The 20,475-nt window shown below is 33.8% G+C and overlaps 1 protein-coding gene across 5 annotated transcripts in view; it reads right to left on the bottom strand.

Moving 5' to 3' along the window:
* Window positions 1–20,475, bottom strand: part of ARL5A (ARF like GTPase 5A) — a 43,698-nt gene that overhangs the window by 13,087 nt on the left and 10,136 nt on the right. For 4 of the 5 annotated variants that reach the window (XR_014079055.1, XR_014079054.1, XR_014079053.1 and 1 more), the window contains exons 2-6: window positions 19,792–19,852; window positions 18,540–18,687; window positions 16,710–16,793; window positions 11,858–12,009; window positions 8,890–9,214 (exon numbers count right to left, since the gene is read on the bottom strand). Coding sequence is in view for 1 of the 5 variants with exons in the window: in XM_081578078.1 (XP_081434204.1) it covers window positions 9,166–9,214; window positions 11,858–12,009; window positions 16,710–16,793; window positions 18,540–18,687; window positions 19,792–19,852 (494 nt within the window). In the remaining 4 variants the exon portion in view is untranslated. Of the gene's footprint in view, window positions 1–4,648; window positions 9,215–11,857; window positions 12,010–16,709; window positions 16,794–18,539; window positions 18,688–19,791; window positions 19,853–20,475 lie in introns of those variants that run through there. The other variant, XM_081578078.1, reaches the window with a different exon arrangement.

Raw genomic sequence — 20,475 nt, 5'->3', positions numbered from 1 at the left:
TAGGTTTTTTCCTTTCTATTCTTCCTTCAAAAGTCAATGGTTACATTACAAGAGGATTAACAAGTAAACTTTGCACAATAATTAAAGTTTAACGATTACAGAAAACTTGAGGGTAGAGAAGCTCCATACTGCCCTTGGCCAAGTCAGGGAGAACTAACTAATGAACATGTATCACAACCTGAAAACGCCTGGAAAGAGCAGGCCTGTGAACCGCCTGTGAAAAGAGATGAACAGGTTAACAAATCTTACTATAATATAAAATATCTTCAGATAGAATTGACCAGGATGTGGGTACTCCTTTGGGAAGATAATTGGGCAATATATAAGTAATGCTTTTTAAAATTCGACACACCTTTACTCAGTAATTCAATTTGCAAACGGAATAAAAAACAAATTCAAGTATTAATTGTAGTAAAAAATAAGGAACAATTTAACAACATTAGAATGGTTAAAAAAATTACGATAATCCAAACAGGCAAACACAATATATCCATTAAAATAATGTCTTGTATGTAAGAGATGTTTATAGTACATTGTGAAAAAATTACAGGGTTTTAAAATTCTCTATTCAAAATATTGACTCAAATTTATACCCATTCCAAAGTGTGGACAGTGGTTTTATTAGAATGATGGAGCAATGAACAATTTTAATTTTCTTTTTGCTTTTATGTCTCTTTTCTAGTTTTTACTCAAATCATGCATTTCTTAACTTTTTTGCATTCACAAACTTATATGCTAAAAAGATATTTACAAAAATTAAAGGGACAAATGGGGAAATCTAATGATCAAAGACTAATATATTTACTATTTAAAGAACTTATCCCATTCACAAGAAAAACACCAAGATTCTAATAATAAACAAACAAAAGAATAATTAAGAAGAAACTGAAGCATGTAAGAAAAATAGTCTCAATAATCAAATGAGTGCAAAATAAGACAACATGCTTATCCTTTTATTAAGAGTGGAAAAGGTCCTCCTCCAAGTATACAATAAATAAAGTATGGAAAAATAGGCATTCTTAAATCCTATCAAACCATTTAATCCAATAGTTTCTCTCCTGGGATTCCAGCCAAAAGAAATAAAGGAATACTCTGAACTATGAAAACAACTTTCAGTGGAAGCTGTCCATCACGATGTTCCTTATAAAAGAAAATAATGGAAATACAGTAGAATATTATTTGGGGATTTAAATAGTAGAATAATTCAAACACTGGGTCTATTTCAAAAAGACTTTATCCATTTTGATATAGAATGATATGCTAGAATGTAAGGCATGTAGTGATATGAAGGAGAAGGCAATGGCACCCCACTCCAGTACTCTTGCCTGGAAAATCCCATGGACAGAGGAGCCTGGTAGCTGCAGTCCATGGGGTTGCTGAGAGTCAGACACGACTGAGCGACTTCACTTTCACTTTTCCCTTTCACGCACTGGAGAAGGAAATGGCAACCCACTCCAGTATTCTTGCCTGGAGAATCCCAGGGACGGGGGAGCCTGGTGGGCTGCCGTCTATGGGGTCACACAGAGTTGGACACGACTGAAGTGACTTAGCAGTGATATGAAAAGCTGGTCACTCAGGCAGCCTAACTCAAGCAATTCCCAAAAAGTTGGTGGAAGTCATAAGGAACACATTCAAAAGGACTGCCAGAGGCTATTTTCTGTTGTGAAAATACCACTCTTTTCATGGGACAAGGTTATTTACCACCAAAAAGAGGACATTCCAGATGTGAAAACTAAAACGAGGAAGGGCATAAAAGATCAAGACGATGATGACCCAGATCTTTTCCCAAAAGAGCTGTTGTACCATTTATTATTTCAATGTCTGCAGATGCTAAACCACAAACTCTGGTCCATTCCTGACATTCCTAGATGCAGAGTCACACAGATCTCAAAGAAATAAAATTTGTACATATTTATTTGTCCTGCATGATGCTTTTAGGCCATTTTTAAGAAAAGAAGTCTTATTTCTATTAGAAGAACTAGTTAGAAAAATATATAGTCACTTTGAGTTCCTTTTGAAATAAGGCAGAATTAAATAAAAATTGAGATGACTTAATTGAAACAATTAAATGAGGTAGTTCTATGCTACAATCACATAGATAAGAAAATTCATACATGGGGGAGTGAGCACAAAAATATTAATAGTTTGTTCACTGATTTGTCAACACATATAAATTGAACACCTGTTACGTACTAGGGCATTGTGTTCAGTGCTGAGAGACACAGATTGGTAAACACAGTGGTCTAGAGCTTATATTCTAGGAGAAAGACAGACCAATAATCAGATAAACATGCATGTGGGAATGTTGCTCCTGCCATCCATAACTTTTTTCCTCCTTTTTATTCTGTTTACTATCAACCATTCTCATGAATGTTCACTTTAAAAATATTCAGTTGAAACAAAAAGACTGGACTTTCCTCACATTGCAAGACAAATCAATCACACAAACTGGTCACTATTTATCAGGTTCATTCATGTCCAATTCAAATACCTAGAAATAAAAGATAGAATGCTATTAATTGACTAAGTTCCAGAAAAAGGATCCTAGAGATCAGGACAAGCATTTTTTTTTTTTTTTTCCATTTGCAGAATACACCTGTCATACCTTTTCAACTGCCCTGGTGATCTCAGTCCTGGGCAGTTAACAGAGCTACCATCACCAAGTCTGCACACATTCAGACAAAAAACCAGAATGAAAACACTGACAACATTGGACATGTGAATAGTAATTATAATTAACCTTTTCTAAAAGAAAAGATATTTGTAATAGTACATAATAGGGTAACAATTTAACTCATCTTTTTTTTTTTCTTTTTACTCAAAGCATAAAGCAAAGACAATACTTTATACCAGGTTTACATGCAACTTAAAAAAAAGTTAATATACATATTAAACATGGAAACTCACCAGTAAAGTCATATTTGTTATTTCCCCTCAAACATACCTTAACATTATTTATTTCATTATAAACAAGGTCCTACAATTGGTCACCTGACCCAGTGCCTTACATTTCTGGAGCTTGACATTTCAGTCAGTTATGGACACAAGAATGATGTTACAAGTATAATGAAGTAACACACCTGCAAAAAAGCTGACTGCACTATTTTACCAATGGAGAAGTCCCTACATCATCTGCCATGACGTCCAACATGAGCACCAACATAAGTATCCCCCAGTCACCAACAAAGTTGTCTTGTCAGGAAGGTCCAGAAGCATTATTTCCCTACGTAAGTAACATATAAGCACTGATGAAATATAAAAGCACCCAAGTGCTCTAAGATCATCACTTTTTGGAACAATTCTTGAATGTAAAACTTTCCTAGGATACAGAGAAATACAAGTTAATAAAATGACAAAGAGATAAGAAAAAATGTCCACCTCTTCTTGCATACAAAGCTTGAGTCAAAACCTTGTATGAAATCAGAAAATTTAATACAATAAACCTAAAAATGTTCAAAAAGTTTCTAATTTGGTATATTAAATGCAGTTTCAATTATGTCAATATACATAGAGCATATATGCCAATATACAGAGACTAGTTGGAACACATCCTCATTTAGGTTTCTCTAGGAAAATACAGTAAGGAAGATTAATATCTACAAGAAGAATCTGTCATATTTAAAAATCAATAGTTAATTAGTAAAATGTATTTTAAGCACAAATTAAAATCAGTATACATTTTCCTTATCTCTAGCAACCAAAAGAGCCCTCATTGGACATAATTATAGCTTTCTTTTCAATGTGTTATCTTGAACATTAACCTAAAAAATATCTTTAAAAGTGCTCTGCAGGTATCACTTCCTCTTAAGGAACCATAGAGGGACATAAAGTAAGAAAAAGCTACTCTAATCTAAAGGACTATTTCAAGCAAAAATAATTAGAGGAATTCTTTATATCACAAATGTAAGAAGTTTGGGAAGAGAATAGTATGTGTTATAATAATTAATTTCACATATACCTTTCACTTTTCATGCAAGATTGTTTAAAATAGAACCAAAATATAATTGTAAATCACTGAAAAAAGTCAAGCCTTTGCCCCTAGAGTTCACAGTCAACAAAGAGAGAGAGGAAGGAAGGAAGGAAGAAGGGAGGAAGAAAAGATAGAAAAGAGGAAGGAAAAAGAAGGAAGGGAGGGAGGGAGAAAGGAAGGAGGAAGAAGGAAAGAAAGAAAATGAAAGAAAAAGAAGAATGAATATGAGAAACATAACAGCATCCTATCAAATATTTTATTTTTTAAGAAGAATCTAAAGAGGAAGGATTCTGGTGTGCATGCACATGAAATGGCTCAAGATCTAAATGATATGACAAAATTACTAACCACCAAGTATGAGGAGAATTAAGAGGCTACTCTTACACAGGCAACAAACTTTTACTAAGGTTTTAAAACACACAATATAACTTTCTGTGTGTTAAAACTATTTTAAAAAACAGCAACAGAGTTTTTTCTAGTTTTGGCATTAACTAACACTGGAGTCAGGGAATATTTGTATTTGGAAAGAGGAAAAAATGGTTTTGCTCATGCTTCCTTAACCTGTGGTTTATTCAGGGTTAGGATGGGTATTTTCATTTTCAAGGCTTTTTATTCAAAGCAAAAATTATGACTTAAAAACCCTCAAGGCTGTATCATCAGTAAGCCAAGCACATATAATACCATAGAAAACACATATAATTTATTAGATGGACTTAAAAATCAACACAAATCAATTTTAGGCACTTGTTGAGTACAGACTATGGGAATTCTCTACCAAAGAACATAATATCTAGCAGGCAAGACCATAAAGATTTAAACTTTAGTTTTTAGAACAATACACAAGGGCTAGACAATTGATAAGATATATTGCATAATTAACCCAACTGTATCCTATTACAATTTCTTAATAATTCCATACACAATTTTAGGGTTTAATAGAAGCAGTCACTCTTCAGCATAAAAGTTTTTAAATTCTTTCTTTCCTTTACTCCACCATACCAGTCTTAAATACCACACATTCTTTGTGGGAGCATGATATAGAAGTATTATTTTTATATTAAGCAGAACTTAAAAAAAACTATTTTCTATATTAAATCTGCATCCATAGTGTTGAAACATGATGGCTGATAATTCTGATGTTTTTTAAAGTTCATTTCAACAGGTTTAGTTTGTAACGATAAGTGTCTCATCACTAATTCCTTTAGACAGTTAATGTTTACCTCTGTTCTTTAAGTAAACGTGAGGGGGAAAAATGGGATGTGGTTTATGGTTTTAAGGATGTGGGGATGGCTTCAGGTTAAACACTATATATATGATTTGGTTTGTCGTCTTTCTTCTCATATTATTTGTACGATATTATTCAACACATACCTCATTTTTGGTAATGGGAAGAGAATACATGTATAACTTAATCCCTTTCACATCTAACTAGCAGCTCAAGGAGCTGGCAGTCTAGGTACTTCTCTTATCTTTCTGAATCTACTTTTCAGTGTGAGAAGCTAAAAATAAGAAGTATTAAAATGCTAAATACAGTAGAATTTAAAGGACTCTACTGCAGGCATTTATGTGCTGTGTACACAGCAAGCCAGTTTGTGTTGTACTCAACAACTCTGACAATACTCTCCAATAAGCAAAGTGCAAATCAATGAATCAAGCCAGTGGAGGATAGCACAGACCAGAGAACCAACTTAGAGGCTAGCAGTTTGGAGAATAATGGATATAGGTAAAGTTGAGAATATCTCCAGGACCAAGAGAACATATCTTCATTGATGGGGAAAGGAGTGCAGGGGATGCTGAGCTATGGGAAAGCCAATCCCAAAGCAAGAAGTTCCAGATTATACTTGGGACAGTGGCAGGGTTCAAAGTTAAGTCATGCAAAACCTGGCCTTGAAAGATGGATTCATTTCAGGATACAACTGGGCAACTGAGAGAAGATAACCCCAGAATTCACAGATAGTCTGGGATGTGCTGCTATCCCCTATATACAAAGTAGAACACGACAGATAAATTCCCGAAAAGGCCTGCAGAGAAAACTAGAAAGTTGTCTACAGTTTTTCTATTTACACTAATATAGACAAATTTTGAGGTTGTCTGTACTGTATGTGGTTGCTGAAGTCACAGCAAGAAATGTAAAGTGCCTAAGAGATGGGACAGTAGAATCCCATTTCTAGGCATCTTAATACTATACACTCAGACAAGAGAGACAAGAATGTCTCAGGGACTTCCTGCCTTTGCTCAGTGCCCTGCACTTCTCTGATCCCACTGTCACTACCTACTAGGCACTTCTTGAAGACCAGAAAACAGAAACTCTTTTCTATTCCATGCCGTGCTTCTAAAAATCACTTTAACTACCTGCATTAAAAATGCCAGACAACAGGTGAAGCACTTTTTTATTCTTAAGGCAAAATGTCATATTCCCTACCCACTTTCCTCTGCACACCAAACCACCAGCCTTCAATGTATTCTTTGCCCATCCATGAGGGCCAAAGAAGATAGACCTGGAAAACTTCAAACAAGGATCCTCATTAGAATGTGTAAGATATACTTTCTAAACGCTACATGACAAAATTAAACATATTTAAATGCCTTTAGCAATATGGTTCCTTTTATCATGGTATTGAGAGAAGTTACACAATTTTCAAAATTAGTATCAAACATAAGATATTTAAATCCAGTCACATGAACAGAGGTATGGAGCTTTGTTCTTTTCGAAGTTGAGCATAATAACCCTAAATAAGATGTTTGTTTAACCCAAACACAGTATATTAAAAAACCAAAAACAATGCCCTTTGTTTAATTCCACTTAAAAACTACATATAAATTGCCAACATGACTATTCATGAGGTGCTCCATGTTATTTGTAAGTAATACTGTTAAAATGATTTTGATGTATTTTCACATTACAAATTAAAAATTTTTTTCTGATGTAATTCTGGTTTTATGCACAAGTACAAAGGTACCCTACAGCACATGGGGTCACAAAAGAGTCAGACACAACTCAGTGACTAAAACAACAATAAAGGTACCCATCTTATTTCTAATGCTTGGCCTAGAGGGTAGAAGATAACCAAAAAAGCATGTTTTATCAATGTGGTATAACAGTACATGCATTCTCATGATGCCATGTCAATCACTACACCAATTGTAACAAGGTAACACACGCTTTAAACATCCGATTAAGATTAAATTTTGGCCAACACCTTGATGACAAGGGACGGACTGTGCGGGTATACAGTTGAACTGATGTGGCGGCAATCCAAGGAACTAAATTATAATTACTCAAATTGAAAGGCAAAAAGGATTAAAGGTGTGGATTTGCTGGGTTACTTTACAGAGTATTTGTTTCCGATGACACTGCAACATCTACAAAATAGATTTGGGTTTTTAATATACAAGCAATTCCTTACAGTGATTTGAAAAAGTATGAGGACATATGAACAACTAAAGTTAGTAGTTTAGGATTTACTTTTTAAAAGGAAGTTGACAAATACTAAAGCGTTATACTTGCATTTTGAACATAATATAAATATAAAACAAAATATAACATATAATTTTAAACACTGATCTCCCATGCCTGACTTGGATTTATATGAGTATTTTATAGACAGGAATTTTCTGAGTTTTGTCAATAATTATAGTATGTACTATTTCTCATCAAAATCTTTGAAATTTAAAAGGCTGGTATTAAAGCTAATTTTTTTCCCTTGCAATATTCTAAAACACACCAGTTTTGCACTAGTCATCAGATTTTCAGGGCATGAAAGATACAACAACATAGTACCCAAGAATATGTTTTAACACATTTAGGATAAGTTTGCTTATAGTTACAACAGAAATACCCTAGGTTTTCAGATCCAGAAAAAAGAAATACCAGAGTAAACATAAAAAGTTTGGGGGCTAAGTTACTTCTTAATAAAAATAATACATTATGTTGATCAATTTTTAAACCAAATTCTTAAAAGCATTAAAAAAAATTCGTATTTTGTAACTGTCAAACAATACATTCATGTGGTGTAAGATGATAAAAGGAAACTTAGACACAAATAAAACCTCAAACTATTTCAACTCCTAAGATAAGAAATCAGAAATTTTCAAATTAAGAAATTATCTTCACTGCTTAGAAAATACGCTTCACCTTTCATCTCAAATTCACTTTAAATGCTTGACATAGAATTTCGTATCTAAGAAGACTGTAGCTAAATTATTTGACATTGTTTATGGTGTGATACTTCTCTTGGTAGACATATTTCACACAACAGTTTCCAACTAATGCCGAAAAAAATCACTTTGTGATTTTAATCTGTTAATGATTGGCCAATTAACGGATTAACAATTCACCCAGTAAATTTAGATGGCATAAGGTCCAATAAAAGGAGAAATCTGATAAGTGCTCAGTGTGCTATTCTGTCCACCAGTAATACTAAGTCAAGAATATGACAGATACTCCACTCAAGCTAGATTACAGCTTTACATGTATGTGATCTGCTCAATAAAAAATTAGGGACACAATGTGAAGCTTTTTCCTTTCTTTTTTTTTTAAAAGAGCAGCTCAATGATTTGGGGGTGGGTTAGTATGATACAGAGAACATAGGGGAAGTACAAAATGGCACTCACCATCAATGCCAGTACTCATCCCATTATGTTTGTAACCAAGGATATTAGTTTTTGTGTTATTTGCTTTTCTTTAAGAACATAAATCAAAGCCATTAACTCAAACTTGAGGTATATACACAATACATACACAACCTTATGCAAAATACTTTTCATAATTACATTTTAAAATATTGGAAACTGAGTATCTGTGCTGATTTGTATTTTGACTTAATGGAACAGGAAGAGAACAACATTCAACAAGGGAGGGTTATACTGATGATAAAGCTCTGAAAGTTAAAAATGTCTTCCTCTCCCTTTGTACTTACCACAGGCTACACAATGTCCTGAGAGGATTCATTATGAGAAAAATGTCAATCACAGCTTTAAGACCTTACTTTGGAAGGAACTAATGAGAAAGCAGATTGAAAGGTGAAACTTCATCTGTGTTTTCAAATAAGTGGTCTTAATTTTTCTTCTTATAGAAAAAGTTTAAATGTTTAAATCAGTTTATTATAAATATATCTAAACCATTAATTTTTGCAGCTTTCAGGAAAGTCCAGCACTTCATTTACACAAAGTCTATGAGAAGAGGTCAGTAGAGATCATCTAATCTTAAGTCGTGACATCATCCATTCAAGTCCTTGGCATAATCTATAAAGAAAATAAAATATCTTGATCAAATTCTCAACTAAAAAGCTATGAAGAGCAAACTAAAAGAAGATACCATTTTTTAAATCTATCTAAACAACAAACATTAGAAAAATCAGTAATATTCAATGTGGGTGCTTTACTTTCATACAGTAAAACTACATTTTTGGTTCTGTTATGTCTCTAGTGCATAGAATACTGCTGGATACATAAAAGAAGCTCAATAATTACACAGTGAATGCTCACAGAAAGTAATTTAGTAAGAAGTATCAAAAATACCAACACTCTACCCTTTTTTTTACTTTTAGGAATATATCCTAAAAAAGATAATGACATGTTTTTATGTATCATTACTGTTCATGAAGGCATTTTTAATAGGAAATAGTAAAATCTAGATGTCTGGCAATAGAGAAAAAATTTAACAAATTATGGAACATTCATATGATGATGTATTAAAAAATTCCTTTCAAAGATTGTTTTACAATATGACAAAATGCTCACAATATAAATGAAGTAGAAATGGCAGGATATTTAATATATAGCAGCTATTAAAACAAAGTATGCATGTAGTATTTGTGACATCTATACATTAAAAAAATCTGAAGGAAATAAAATCTCATATTACTAACACCAGTTATCATTGAACAATGGGTAATTGAGCATAATCCAAAATATAGAAAGAGATACTTATTGTGGTAAAAGAATCTAAATGTTTATTTAGCAAGAGGGAAATATAACAAAATGAAGGACTGTTATGAAGCATCAATCAATATCTATGAGGAGGTTTTACAGATATGAGAAACAATGCTACCACATTAATATTTAAAAAGCCAGAGCTCAGATTTTTGTGCCTAAGTCTAAAAATGTAAAGACAATAGAAATAGAAGGAAAAGAGGGCAATGAAGTAAATAAACGATTGTTTTGGTACAGGCTCATACTTTTTTCCTATTACTTCGTTACCTTTAAACTACTCATAGGAAATGATACAGTAACAAGATGAGTAAATTAATTAATTCTACACTGTTAGAGGTACAGGAGTTACTTAAGAGCAAACTAGAGACTGCACTAAGCACTTAATATCCATTACCTAATCTTCACAGTACTAGGACCAGAACCCTTCCCATACTACAGAGGGAGCCTGACCTTAGAGAGGTGAGCAAATGACAGAGGCGGGAGTCAAAATGTCACCAATACTAAAACCAAGACTAAGGTGGTCAGATTACACAGGAAACAACATTTCCCCTAAACCAAACATTTCCATTTGCTAACTCCTGCAAATGGAAGACCACATAAACCCAAAACTGAAAAGATGGCATCATCTGCTGATGTCTCCTTTTAAAAATAAAACTGCAGGAACTCAAAATACAGGGGGGTGATGGCTGTATCACACTGTGAATGTACTTAATGCCCATGTATTGTACACTTAAAAATGGTTAAATGACCAGTTTTATATATATTTGCCACAAAAATTAATTTAATAAGTAATGTTCTTAACAGATTAAAACTGCCAAAATTCATATGTATCCTAACTAATGATATATTTTCCACACAATTACTCAAAGTATATAAGTTAAATCTTTTGAGTCCTAGATCACTTATCTTTGTTGTCAGATTTAGTATTATAATCAGTGCTTTTGATTTAAGACTTTTGATAAAGATAATTATACAAATAAAGATACACCAATATCTATATATGTATCCTATATGTATACAAACTATTTGACAAAGAACTATGTAGAAGATATTTTTACTTAAATGAGTATGTGGATAGTCAGTATTGTCTGATTTTTTTTTTTTGAATGAACAGATTTGCTTTTTTGAGGTTCTAATAACTATGCTCTTCCAAATGTCTGTGATCAGGTAACTGTGTCTTCTATTTCCCTAAGATTCGGCTTCATCTCCAATTTAGTTCTTAAATTTGGGGGTGGGGTTCTTCAGGTGTTAGAAAAGGGCAGAAGCTTGAGGCATAGATACGAATTTACCTGCAGTGGCAGAAATTCCATTCTTTACCTGCAGTGGCAGAAATTCCCTTCCTTTTAAGGTCACAGAGAAGGGTAAATCAAATACTGAATTATTGACACCATCTAGCTATGCCTCATATAACATTATATGTTCTTTATCTTACCTATAACAGTGCTGACAAGCTCTGCCTGCTTGAAATCCTTTCACCCCTGGGCGTTAGACTAGGGCAAAATTTTACTGCAGGCACCACCCTTCCCTCCAGGGCCAAGGACCCTCCTGCCACACTCTCTCCAATTCTAACTCTTTTATTTTTTGAAGTGCAGGAACTCCCTTTCGGCAACACTGATGGCATATCTGCAAACTAGTCCCTCATGCAAATCTTCTATTTCAGCTTTTTTATGCATAAAACATGAATTTAAAATAACTGGTCTACATGACTGTTAGGAATAAATGATACACCCTATAGAAAGCATGCAAGGCATAGGACATACTCAGCAGGTGCCAGTTCCTTTCTTAGAATGTAAGTCTCACCAACAGCGCAGGAACTATTTCCTGACTTGCACGGACTGTGTCTTACGAATCTCTCCCTCACAAAGTTCTGTACATGGTAACCATAAATATTTGATTCTAAAAAGAAATACATGTTTTAAAGCTAAATACATGTTATTCATGAAGACATCTTACCCCTCGCCAGTAAGAGCACAGCATGCCTGGATGTGCCACTGGTGATCTTTAATAGAAGTAAGTTTCAAAAACTGGGAGATTTCTGCTACAGTCATGCATCCTTTAACATCTTGTTTGTTAGCAAAAATCAGCAATCCAGCTTTCCTTAGGTCCTACAAAAGTAAACAAAACTGTAAAGGTCAATTCATTTTTTCAACACTTTCCAACTTAACAGATTATATTTGATAATCTGTGTTACCTAAATTTTCTCAACTACTTTACATAAAAGTATCTCATAGCTCTTATGATGGAAAGTAAACATCAAACTGAACTGAACACACTTAAATTAATCAATCTATACTTGCATGTATTTACATATTTCTTACAGTCCTAGATTACATTTTTATGGTCCTACGTGCTCTATTTAACAGTCACATCTTCCAATTTAGTACATGTCTAACATTCCCCCAGGATTCCCAAGTGGCTCAATGGTAAAGAATCTACCTGCCAATGCAGGAGACAGTGGTTTGATCCCTGGGTCAGGAAGATCCCCTGGAGGAGGAAATGGTAACCTACTTCAGTATTCTTGCCTGGGACATCCCATGGACAGAGGAGCCTGGTGGGCTAAGTCCATGGGGTTGTAAAGAGTCAGATGTGACTTAGCAACTAAACAACAACCACCCAAACCCCAATACTCTTTAGTGTGGCACTCAAGAGCTTTCAAAATTCTTGCCCAACCTATACTTTAGGTAGAGCTTCCTTGGTAAACCTAAGGCGAGTTATGGATTTCTCCCTTGTAAAAATGTACATATGTATATAAGCCCAAAAAGGTTTTTGTACAATTTTAAGGTGTTCATAGATATCCTAAAGTCCATTTGTGAATACTGGACTAAGAAACCATGATGGATCCACTCCACTAGTGGACTGAACTCACATAAAATTCTACCTATGTATTTTAAGAGATACAGAGAAAACTAAGGTTTTGGTGCTATGTCTGCAAGTGTTTCCAACTCTGTTGAATGCCATCTTCTTTTCAGGGATCTCAGTGAGAATATTTTGGTTTCAATCATGTGTATGTGTATTTGAAGCAAGAGTCTTCAGTAGGTTTAAACAGACATTGTTCCACATTATTTTACTCTTGCTAGAAGAGAGTCTCGATGGCTTTTCATTCTTTCTGAAGTAAATAAACAACAGAAGTAGTAAATTTCTTACTCGGTTAAAAGGAGTTCTGCTGTGTGCTTTACATAAACAATGGAGACTGACTTAGTTACAGTGCCCTCTGCAGGACAGCACTACAGTACTAGAGATAAGGACAGAGTTACCTGAATAACTTGGTCAGAAAAGGGATACTCGTTCTAGAACGAGGGTCCCAAACCTCTGGAATCTAATGCCTGATGATCTGAGATGGAGTTGATTTAATAATAGAAATAAAAGTGCACAATAAATGTAATGTGCTTCAATCATCAGGAAACCATCTCTCTCCCCTCCACGGGACTGTGGAAAAATCATCTTCCACAAAATTAGTCCCTGGTGCTAAAAAGGTCAGGGACCACTGCTCTAAACACATTAAGTTCTAAGAGTTCCTATTCATTGCTGTGTGACTCAGGGAGCTCAAACCCATGCTTTGTGACAACCTAGAAAGGTGGGATGGGGTGGGAGGTTCAAGAGGGAGGGAACATATGTATACCTATGGTTGATTCATGCTGATATATGGCAGAATTCAACACAATATTATAAAGCAATTATCCTTCAAATAAAAATAAATAAAAAAAAAAATACTACCCCCCCAAGAGAGTTCCAATTCAATTTGTTTCACCTATAGTTCAGATCACCTGTCTATTTATATAAGACAGAAAGTTGAAGGGATGACCTATAATTAGTGCTCATATGCATTATCAAGTATATGAATTTTTTTTCTCTTATCCTAACTGGAAAATGGAACAGTTATCAATAGTTGATATATGGCTGAATCATTGAGTAGATGGACTTTCCATGGGATTTAATTTCTATCTTCCTATCGTTTAGATTTCACTATCTCTTGCCAGCATGTGTTGAAATCTTTATATAGGTCATGCCAGGTAATGCTGGCATGTTCAAGAACAAACTTTAGAAATATTTGACAACAGAAATATTTGGTACAAGTTAGGACACATAGTTTATGCTATTTATAAGTAACCTATATTCATCACTTTTAGTAACAAAATTATTTGGAGAAGCCTGTAGACTGAAAATTGGAAAACCTATGAAACAGAGCTAGGTACTGCAATGTCTAAAAAAAAAGAAAAAAACCCATATTGAATGTAATTTTTCTAGATATTAAAGGCTCAAATTTTATTTAAGGTTCTTGATTTTTTTTTAAAGCTATGTTATCTACATTTAAATATTTAGGAAAAGAGGAAAATTAAGTCTTCCTTTACTTTTTATTAAAATAACCTCACAATAAAGTATGCATTATGCTAATAGTAGAAAGAGATACACAGGATTAAGGCTGTTAACTTGACTTAACAAGAGGTCAAAGTACAAGGTAAAGAGTGGTGATCTTTTGTACATCACGCATTTTAAACACTTTGAAACAGTTCTGCTACACACCACAGACTTCTGTTCTTAAGAGTCTAAAAACAGTTTCTAGTTTTGTCAAGGAAATGAATAGTAGCACACACAAGACATATTTACTTATTAGCACTGTCTATATGCCATATATAGTTGTCAATTTGTTTCTCAAACTCCATTTGTAAAGATGATTACTAGAAGTTGAGTCATTCTGAATAAAATTTATCTATTCTTTTGTTTTTGGAATTTTTAAAAAAATCCATGAGTTTCAAAGTTTTTGCGCTTCATTTAAGATGAAGCTCTCAGAAATGTATTTAAAAGCTGTAGCTCTGTATTTCATAAAACACAGAATCACTACTGGTGATGATAAGAAGACTGTTGTTTACTGTGGTATGCATGAAGCATTTGACTAACCCATGTCGAAATTCGTTTTTCATTCTCAAATTCTCATCCTTGAGCTGGAAGCTCCTCCCCAGAACTCCGCCTATTGGCTCTTCCTGACCCTGTTAATTAACTTAACTCTAGCTCCCAATTTCACCTGTAATTCCTGTCTTTTCTGGTAGTCTCATCCCTTCTCCTTTCACTTTCCAGCTAGGCTCTATTTCTGGCTTTTACTATTTTTCCTAGCAAAGAGCCTGAATCATGTGAATGCTTAAATTCAAAAGCTCATCAAGTCACATAAACTACTGGGCCTCAGTGTGCTAATCCATAAAAGATGAGGTTAACTGATCTATGCAAGTTAATGACTCAACTCATAAAATCCAATGACTCTGTTAGAGCCCTACTCTCTGGACTTGTATAATACTGATGTCCTACATATTGGCCAATTAGAGTAAGAATCAAATAGGGAGGCTACCTATTAACAGAGTAAAAAATATAGTCAAGAGACAAAACACATTTTGTGTGTTATTTTTCTTTTTATAAAGTCTTCATAAAATAGAAAAACTCTTTGGTAAAAACTGAAGAATGATGCGTTGTTGTAAAATGCCAAGGGGAAATTTTAAAAAGCCTTAGCCCATGCCTCTTTTATTGTTTACTTTTTCTCAAACTAGAATTGAAAATTGTTAAATACATGTACAAAGGCAAGATGAGTTTTTTAAAAAAATTCCAAAGGATTTAACACAACTGCTAGAATCAGTTCAAAACAGCATCTTGGTGGGTATGACTACCACAAGCAAAACAGGAACTTCAATTTACATAACTACTTCACCAAGTTTCCTTACACGTGAAACATACCAAAATTCTTAATGAAAATCACAAAAGCAAACCATTGAATCAATATTAAAACCAATATAAAACTTCATTACAAAGATATCCAAGTTTCCTTAAGCTTTATTAAAAATTTCACTCAAATAAAAATTATACAACACATTTAAGTATTTACTATTCTATTTCCACCTTCGAGTTGAGAAAGTAACATCTGCGATAAAAGGCAAGCAAAAATAATCAGATGCCACTACAGTTGGCCTTCCTCATCCATGGGTTCTGCAGTCACAGATTCAATGAACCTCAGGTTGAAGATATTCAGGAAAAAAAATTCCAGAAAGTTCAAAAAGCAAAACTTGGATTTGCTGCGTATTTTCATAGCATTTACACTGTACTAGATATTATAAGCAATCTACAGATGACTTAAAGTATACAGGAGGAAGTGTATAGGTTATATGCAAATACTGTACCATTTTACACAAGGAACTTGAACATCTTTGGATTTTGGTACCTACGGGCATCCTAGAACCAAAACTCTGCTAACACAGAGGTACAACTTTATTACAAATAATATATGATTTTATAGTTACCATTACCATTACTGACTATATTATTCAGTCCATTTAATTCTCAAATTATGTTAAGTTATATTTCTAAAGGACTAAGAAAATGTGGCTAGTTATATAGTTTTGTTCAGTTGAGGGAAAAATATCAGAGACTAAAGGGCAACCAATTTAAGTATTAGTCAGATAACTGAGTTATAATCAGAACTTGCTGTATGTCTTAGAAATAAGATGCTGTAAAGTCTTAATGATAATCCTCTGTATGATTAATCTATTTAAAATGAAAAATGAAAGCCATTTTAGATCTTTTTGTCCAGGAAAACTTCTAAACCAAATTTATCTAAGATAAATGGAGTTAAAATCTACAACTGACTCCACAATCTTTTTTACTGCTTCCACATACACTTCCAAATTGGAAAGTGTCAAAATTACAAACCCAGCAGACTAATAATTTTCTCCGAAAATCTGAAATAATATCCCCATGAGAAAATAGAAAGTAAAAATGTGATAAAAATATCCCCCCAACACACATCTAATGCCAGAATCCTACTTACCTCATGGGCTAACATTTTATAGAGTTCTTCTCTAGTTACAGAAATCCTTTCTCTGTCTGTACTGTCCACAACAACTATTACAAACTAAAATAATTACAAAAAAAGTCATTAGTGATTACATAATTTGCTATCTGTAAAATTTATCAATTATTTATTTGATTTACAGTCTAACAACTATCAAGAAATTAGAACCTTATGGTATGGTATTATTGAAAACCAGAGATACCCACTATACATTGTGAAGCCTAAAAGGTCTAATCTTTAATTCAAACATATTTACTAATTTCTAAGAGAAAATAACAGACAATATGATGTCATCATTCTATTAGAATATTCTGCTAATAAACTAAGCAAAATATAACATGTTTGTTTTCTAAATTAATATCTTAATTCTATAATATCTTAATTAATATCTAATATCTTAATTCTATTTGCACTGTGAGTCCGTAAGACAAAAATATATTATGGCCCTAAATTTAAGTTACTTCTAGACAAATACTGTTTATTAATGTCAATTTAAAAATCTAAAAGGGCAGGTGTATACGAGAATAAAGTAATATGAGAATTAAGTTAATTTTCAAAAAAAAATAATCGACAAATTGGAAGAATAAATCTATATCTAAAACTATGCCCTCTTCCTTCTGTAAGTGGTCCCTGCTACTGCAAGCACAACTCTTTCCTGAACTGATGATGAGACCAGCATCAGAAGATGCAGATTCACAAAGGAGCTGTGCAGGACTGAGCTACAATGCCCCCCTCCTTCAACTCCATCAGCACCAAAAGGCACTAGGGAAACAGGAGCAGGTATAGTCACTTTATGATGGCACTGGTTATGCCCAAGTTAATTCTGACTGCCTATTATTAGTCTGCACTATATATTGTTCAGAACTAGCTTTTCATTTCCAAATAAACCACTTAATTTTCAGGATCTTTTCTATTCTCAGATTTCATCAACCACAATGCAGACAGATAAGAGAACTGCTACTTGACCTCTTCTCTCATTGAGACTTTACTGATATGTGGTTATATGCTCTAAGACATGTCCTACTCTAAACCTTTTAACAAAGCTATTGATTTTCAAGATGTTGGCATGAATTTATAATACATGCAGTATTTTATATGGGAATACTAATCATATATATATATATACTCCTTCTCCAAAAGACACGATCAAATTCTTAACAGAGTGTTAGGCAATCAGGTCATTAGTGCCTCAGTGATATTATATTCATTCATATATACAGTTGGAGACTTATTAACTTATAACCATCACTACAAAAACAAATGTCACAGCCTGTAATCTTACAAGGTCTATACAGTGAAGCTCTCAAATGCCAGAAATTTCCTCTTGGCAAATAATATGTAAATAAAGCATATGACTATATCTAAACTGTTTTATAATAAAACAAGTTCTTTAATGTGCAATTCCATTGCATAAAAGAAAATACATAGTAAAATTTTGAACAAGGATTCAAACCGCCAGAGTCCTCTCATTTCCTCTATGCAGACACAAGTAAATAGTGAGAGAGAAATGAAGTTACAAACTGTGAAATGGAGTTCTTTAGAAAAACAATTATTTAAGACAAGCTCTGGGATCAGTATAAAATCAGACCAATCAATCACCAATTCTTCTTACAGAGGTTCAATGAGAATGGATATACAGAACAATGACCCTGAAAGAGGGAATTAAAGATCCCATTATGTTTAAAGTCTACTTATATTAATATTAACATACTGTGATATTTCAAAAAGATAACTTTAAGAGTTATATCTAGAAAGTGTTTCCCAAGTATCATATTCACAAAAGACTTAGTATATTAAGAAACATACCTCCGTGTTAGTATAGTAAGTGTTCCAGGAAGAACGAAGAGATTCTTGGCCACCAATATCCCACATTAGAAAACGTGTATTATTAATCACTATCTCTTCTACATTACTTCCTATTGTTGGGGACGTATGTACAACTTCATTCATAGAACTGAGGAAAAAGTTCAAATATATCACAATTAGCAAAGAAACTAGATTGTTTGAATATTTTTCAACTAAGGGATAAATCAGCATAACCTCTTTTTATATTTTATACCCAATTATCCCCTTTCCACTAGGTTTATTAAGAGTGAACAAAGGGTTCACTACTGTATATATAGCACAGGAAACTCTAGTTGGTGCTCTGTGGTGACCTAAAAGGGAAAGAAATCCAAAAAGAGGAGATATATATGTATGTATGGCTGATTCACTTTGCAGAGCAGAAACTGACATACCAGTGTAAAGCAACTGTACTCCATATAAAAAAAAAAATAAAAACAGGATACTACATATTACACATATATTACACACATGTGTAGGATTTCCCATGTGGTTCAGTGGTAAAGAATCCACCTGCCAATGCAGGAGATGCAGGCTTGATCCCTAAATTGGGAAGATTCCCTGGAGAAGAATTCTCCAGAATTCTCGCCTGAAAAATCCCATGAACAGAGGAGCCTGGCAGACTACCATCTACTGGGTCGCAAAAGAGTCGGACATGACTTAGCAACTAAACAACAACAACAACACACATAAATAAATTATGTTCAGAAGAATACTAACAAATACACATACTGGACTCTCTGTGTTGGAAAAACTATATCCCTGGAATCATAGATATGAACCATCCTTCATTTTAAGATGCATTCTTTGGTAAAATTTGAAATGCATCACTATCACGTGTTGTATAAAAAAATAAAGCTCTTTGAAATGTCAAAAAAAAAAAAAAAAGAGTGAATGAAGAGTTCAAACAGAGGTGGAACTAGGCAGTGGACTAGGTGGAATACTCCATAGTTTCATTTCAAGAAACTACAGAAACAAATATTTGTCTGCTCTCTACAAGCAAAACAACTGAACAACATGCTCAACGTCATATAAAGTTCCAGCTCTCCAGAAGCAGTTGCTTAAACTGGGCTCCTGGCTCATGGCCAACCTGCCTTCTTACAGAGTAAGGTGGATTCCATAAAATTTTTTACTGCTTTCGCTAATTAAGTACCACTTAGGCAGAGAAAGTAACTATAAACAAAAAGATACAATTTTTTAGGTAGTTAGTACTTACAACTGGTAAAGGATGGTAGTTTTTCCTGCATTATCCAGCCCAACAATGATAACTTTGTGCTCTGGAAAAAAAACCAAAACAGTGATTTATTAATCAAAAATTAAAATTTTTCCCATTTCATCTACTCTTTTCGGCCATGGCATAATTCAGTGTTTGGCATTTTATTCCTTCTTGTAACTCAAAAGAACATCAAAGCAAGAGGAGAATTATGGTATTGGTCTAACCCCTCATTCTACGTAGAGAAGTTTCACCTGTCTAGGAAGCCAGAAGTACTACATTCTTTCCACTCCTTGGAAGCCGACTCTCAGTCAACTATCCCAAATACAATCACAACAAAAATTTATGTAAGACTTAACATGCTAATGTTTTACATTGGACTAAGTTACTTAAGTTCTAAATGTGAATTTAAGGCATTAATGGGGATGTACAGGTGAGATGGGTGAATGGCAGGGAGAAAAAGGGTAGCCTTTTATAGCTGCTGTCAGCAGGCATCTCTAAGTATCTGGGCACATGTGAACCATAGGGTCCTTCTAACCAAATTTAAGGACCTATTTGGCTATGGTGGCAGTGACTCCCTGCCCCCTTGGCTTCTACAACATCCCTTTTTCCAACTTTTTCTTCCTCTGTCTCTTGATTTGTTTTTTCCAACAACTCCTTTTCCTTGGGTCCTCCTTCAAATATTCA

The sequence above is a fragment of the Giraffa tippelskirchi genome, chromosome 3, assembly GCF_054371585.1.
Source record: "Giraffa tippelskirchi isolate mGirTip1 chromosome 3, T2T-mGirTip1v1.2.pri, whole genome shotgun sequence".
In the NCBI taxonomy this organism is placed as follows: domain Eukaryota; kingdom Metazoa; phylum Chordata; class Mammalia; order Artiodactyla; family Giraffidae; genus Giraffa; species Giraffa tippelskirchi.
This window is presented reverse-complemented; position numbering and strand designations above follow the sequence as displayed.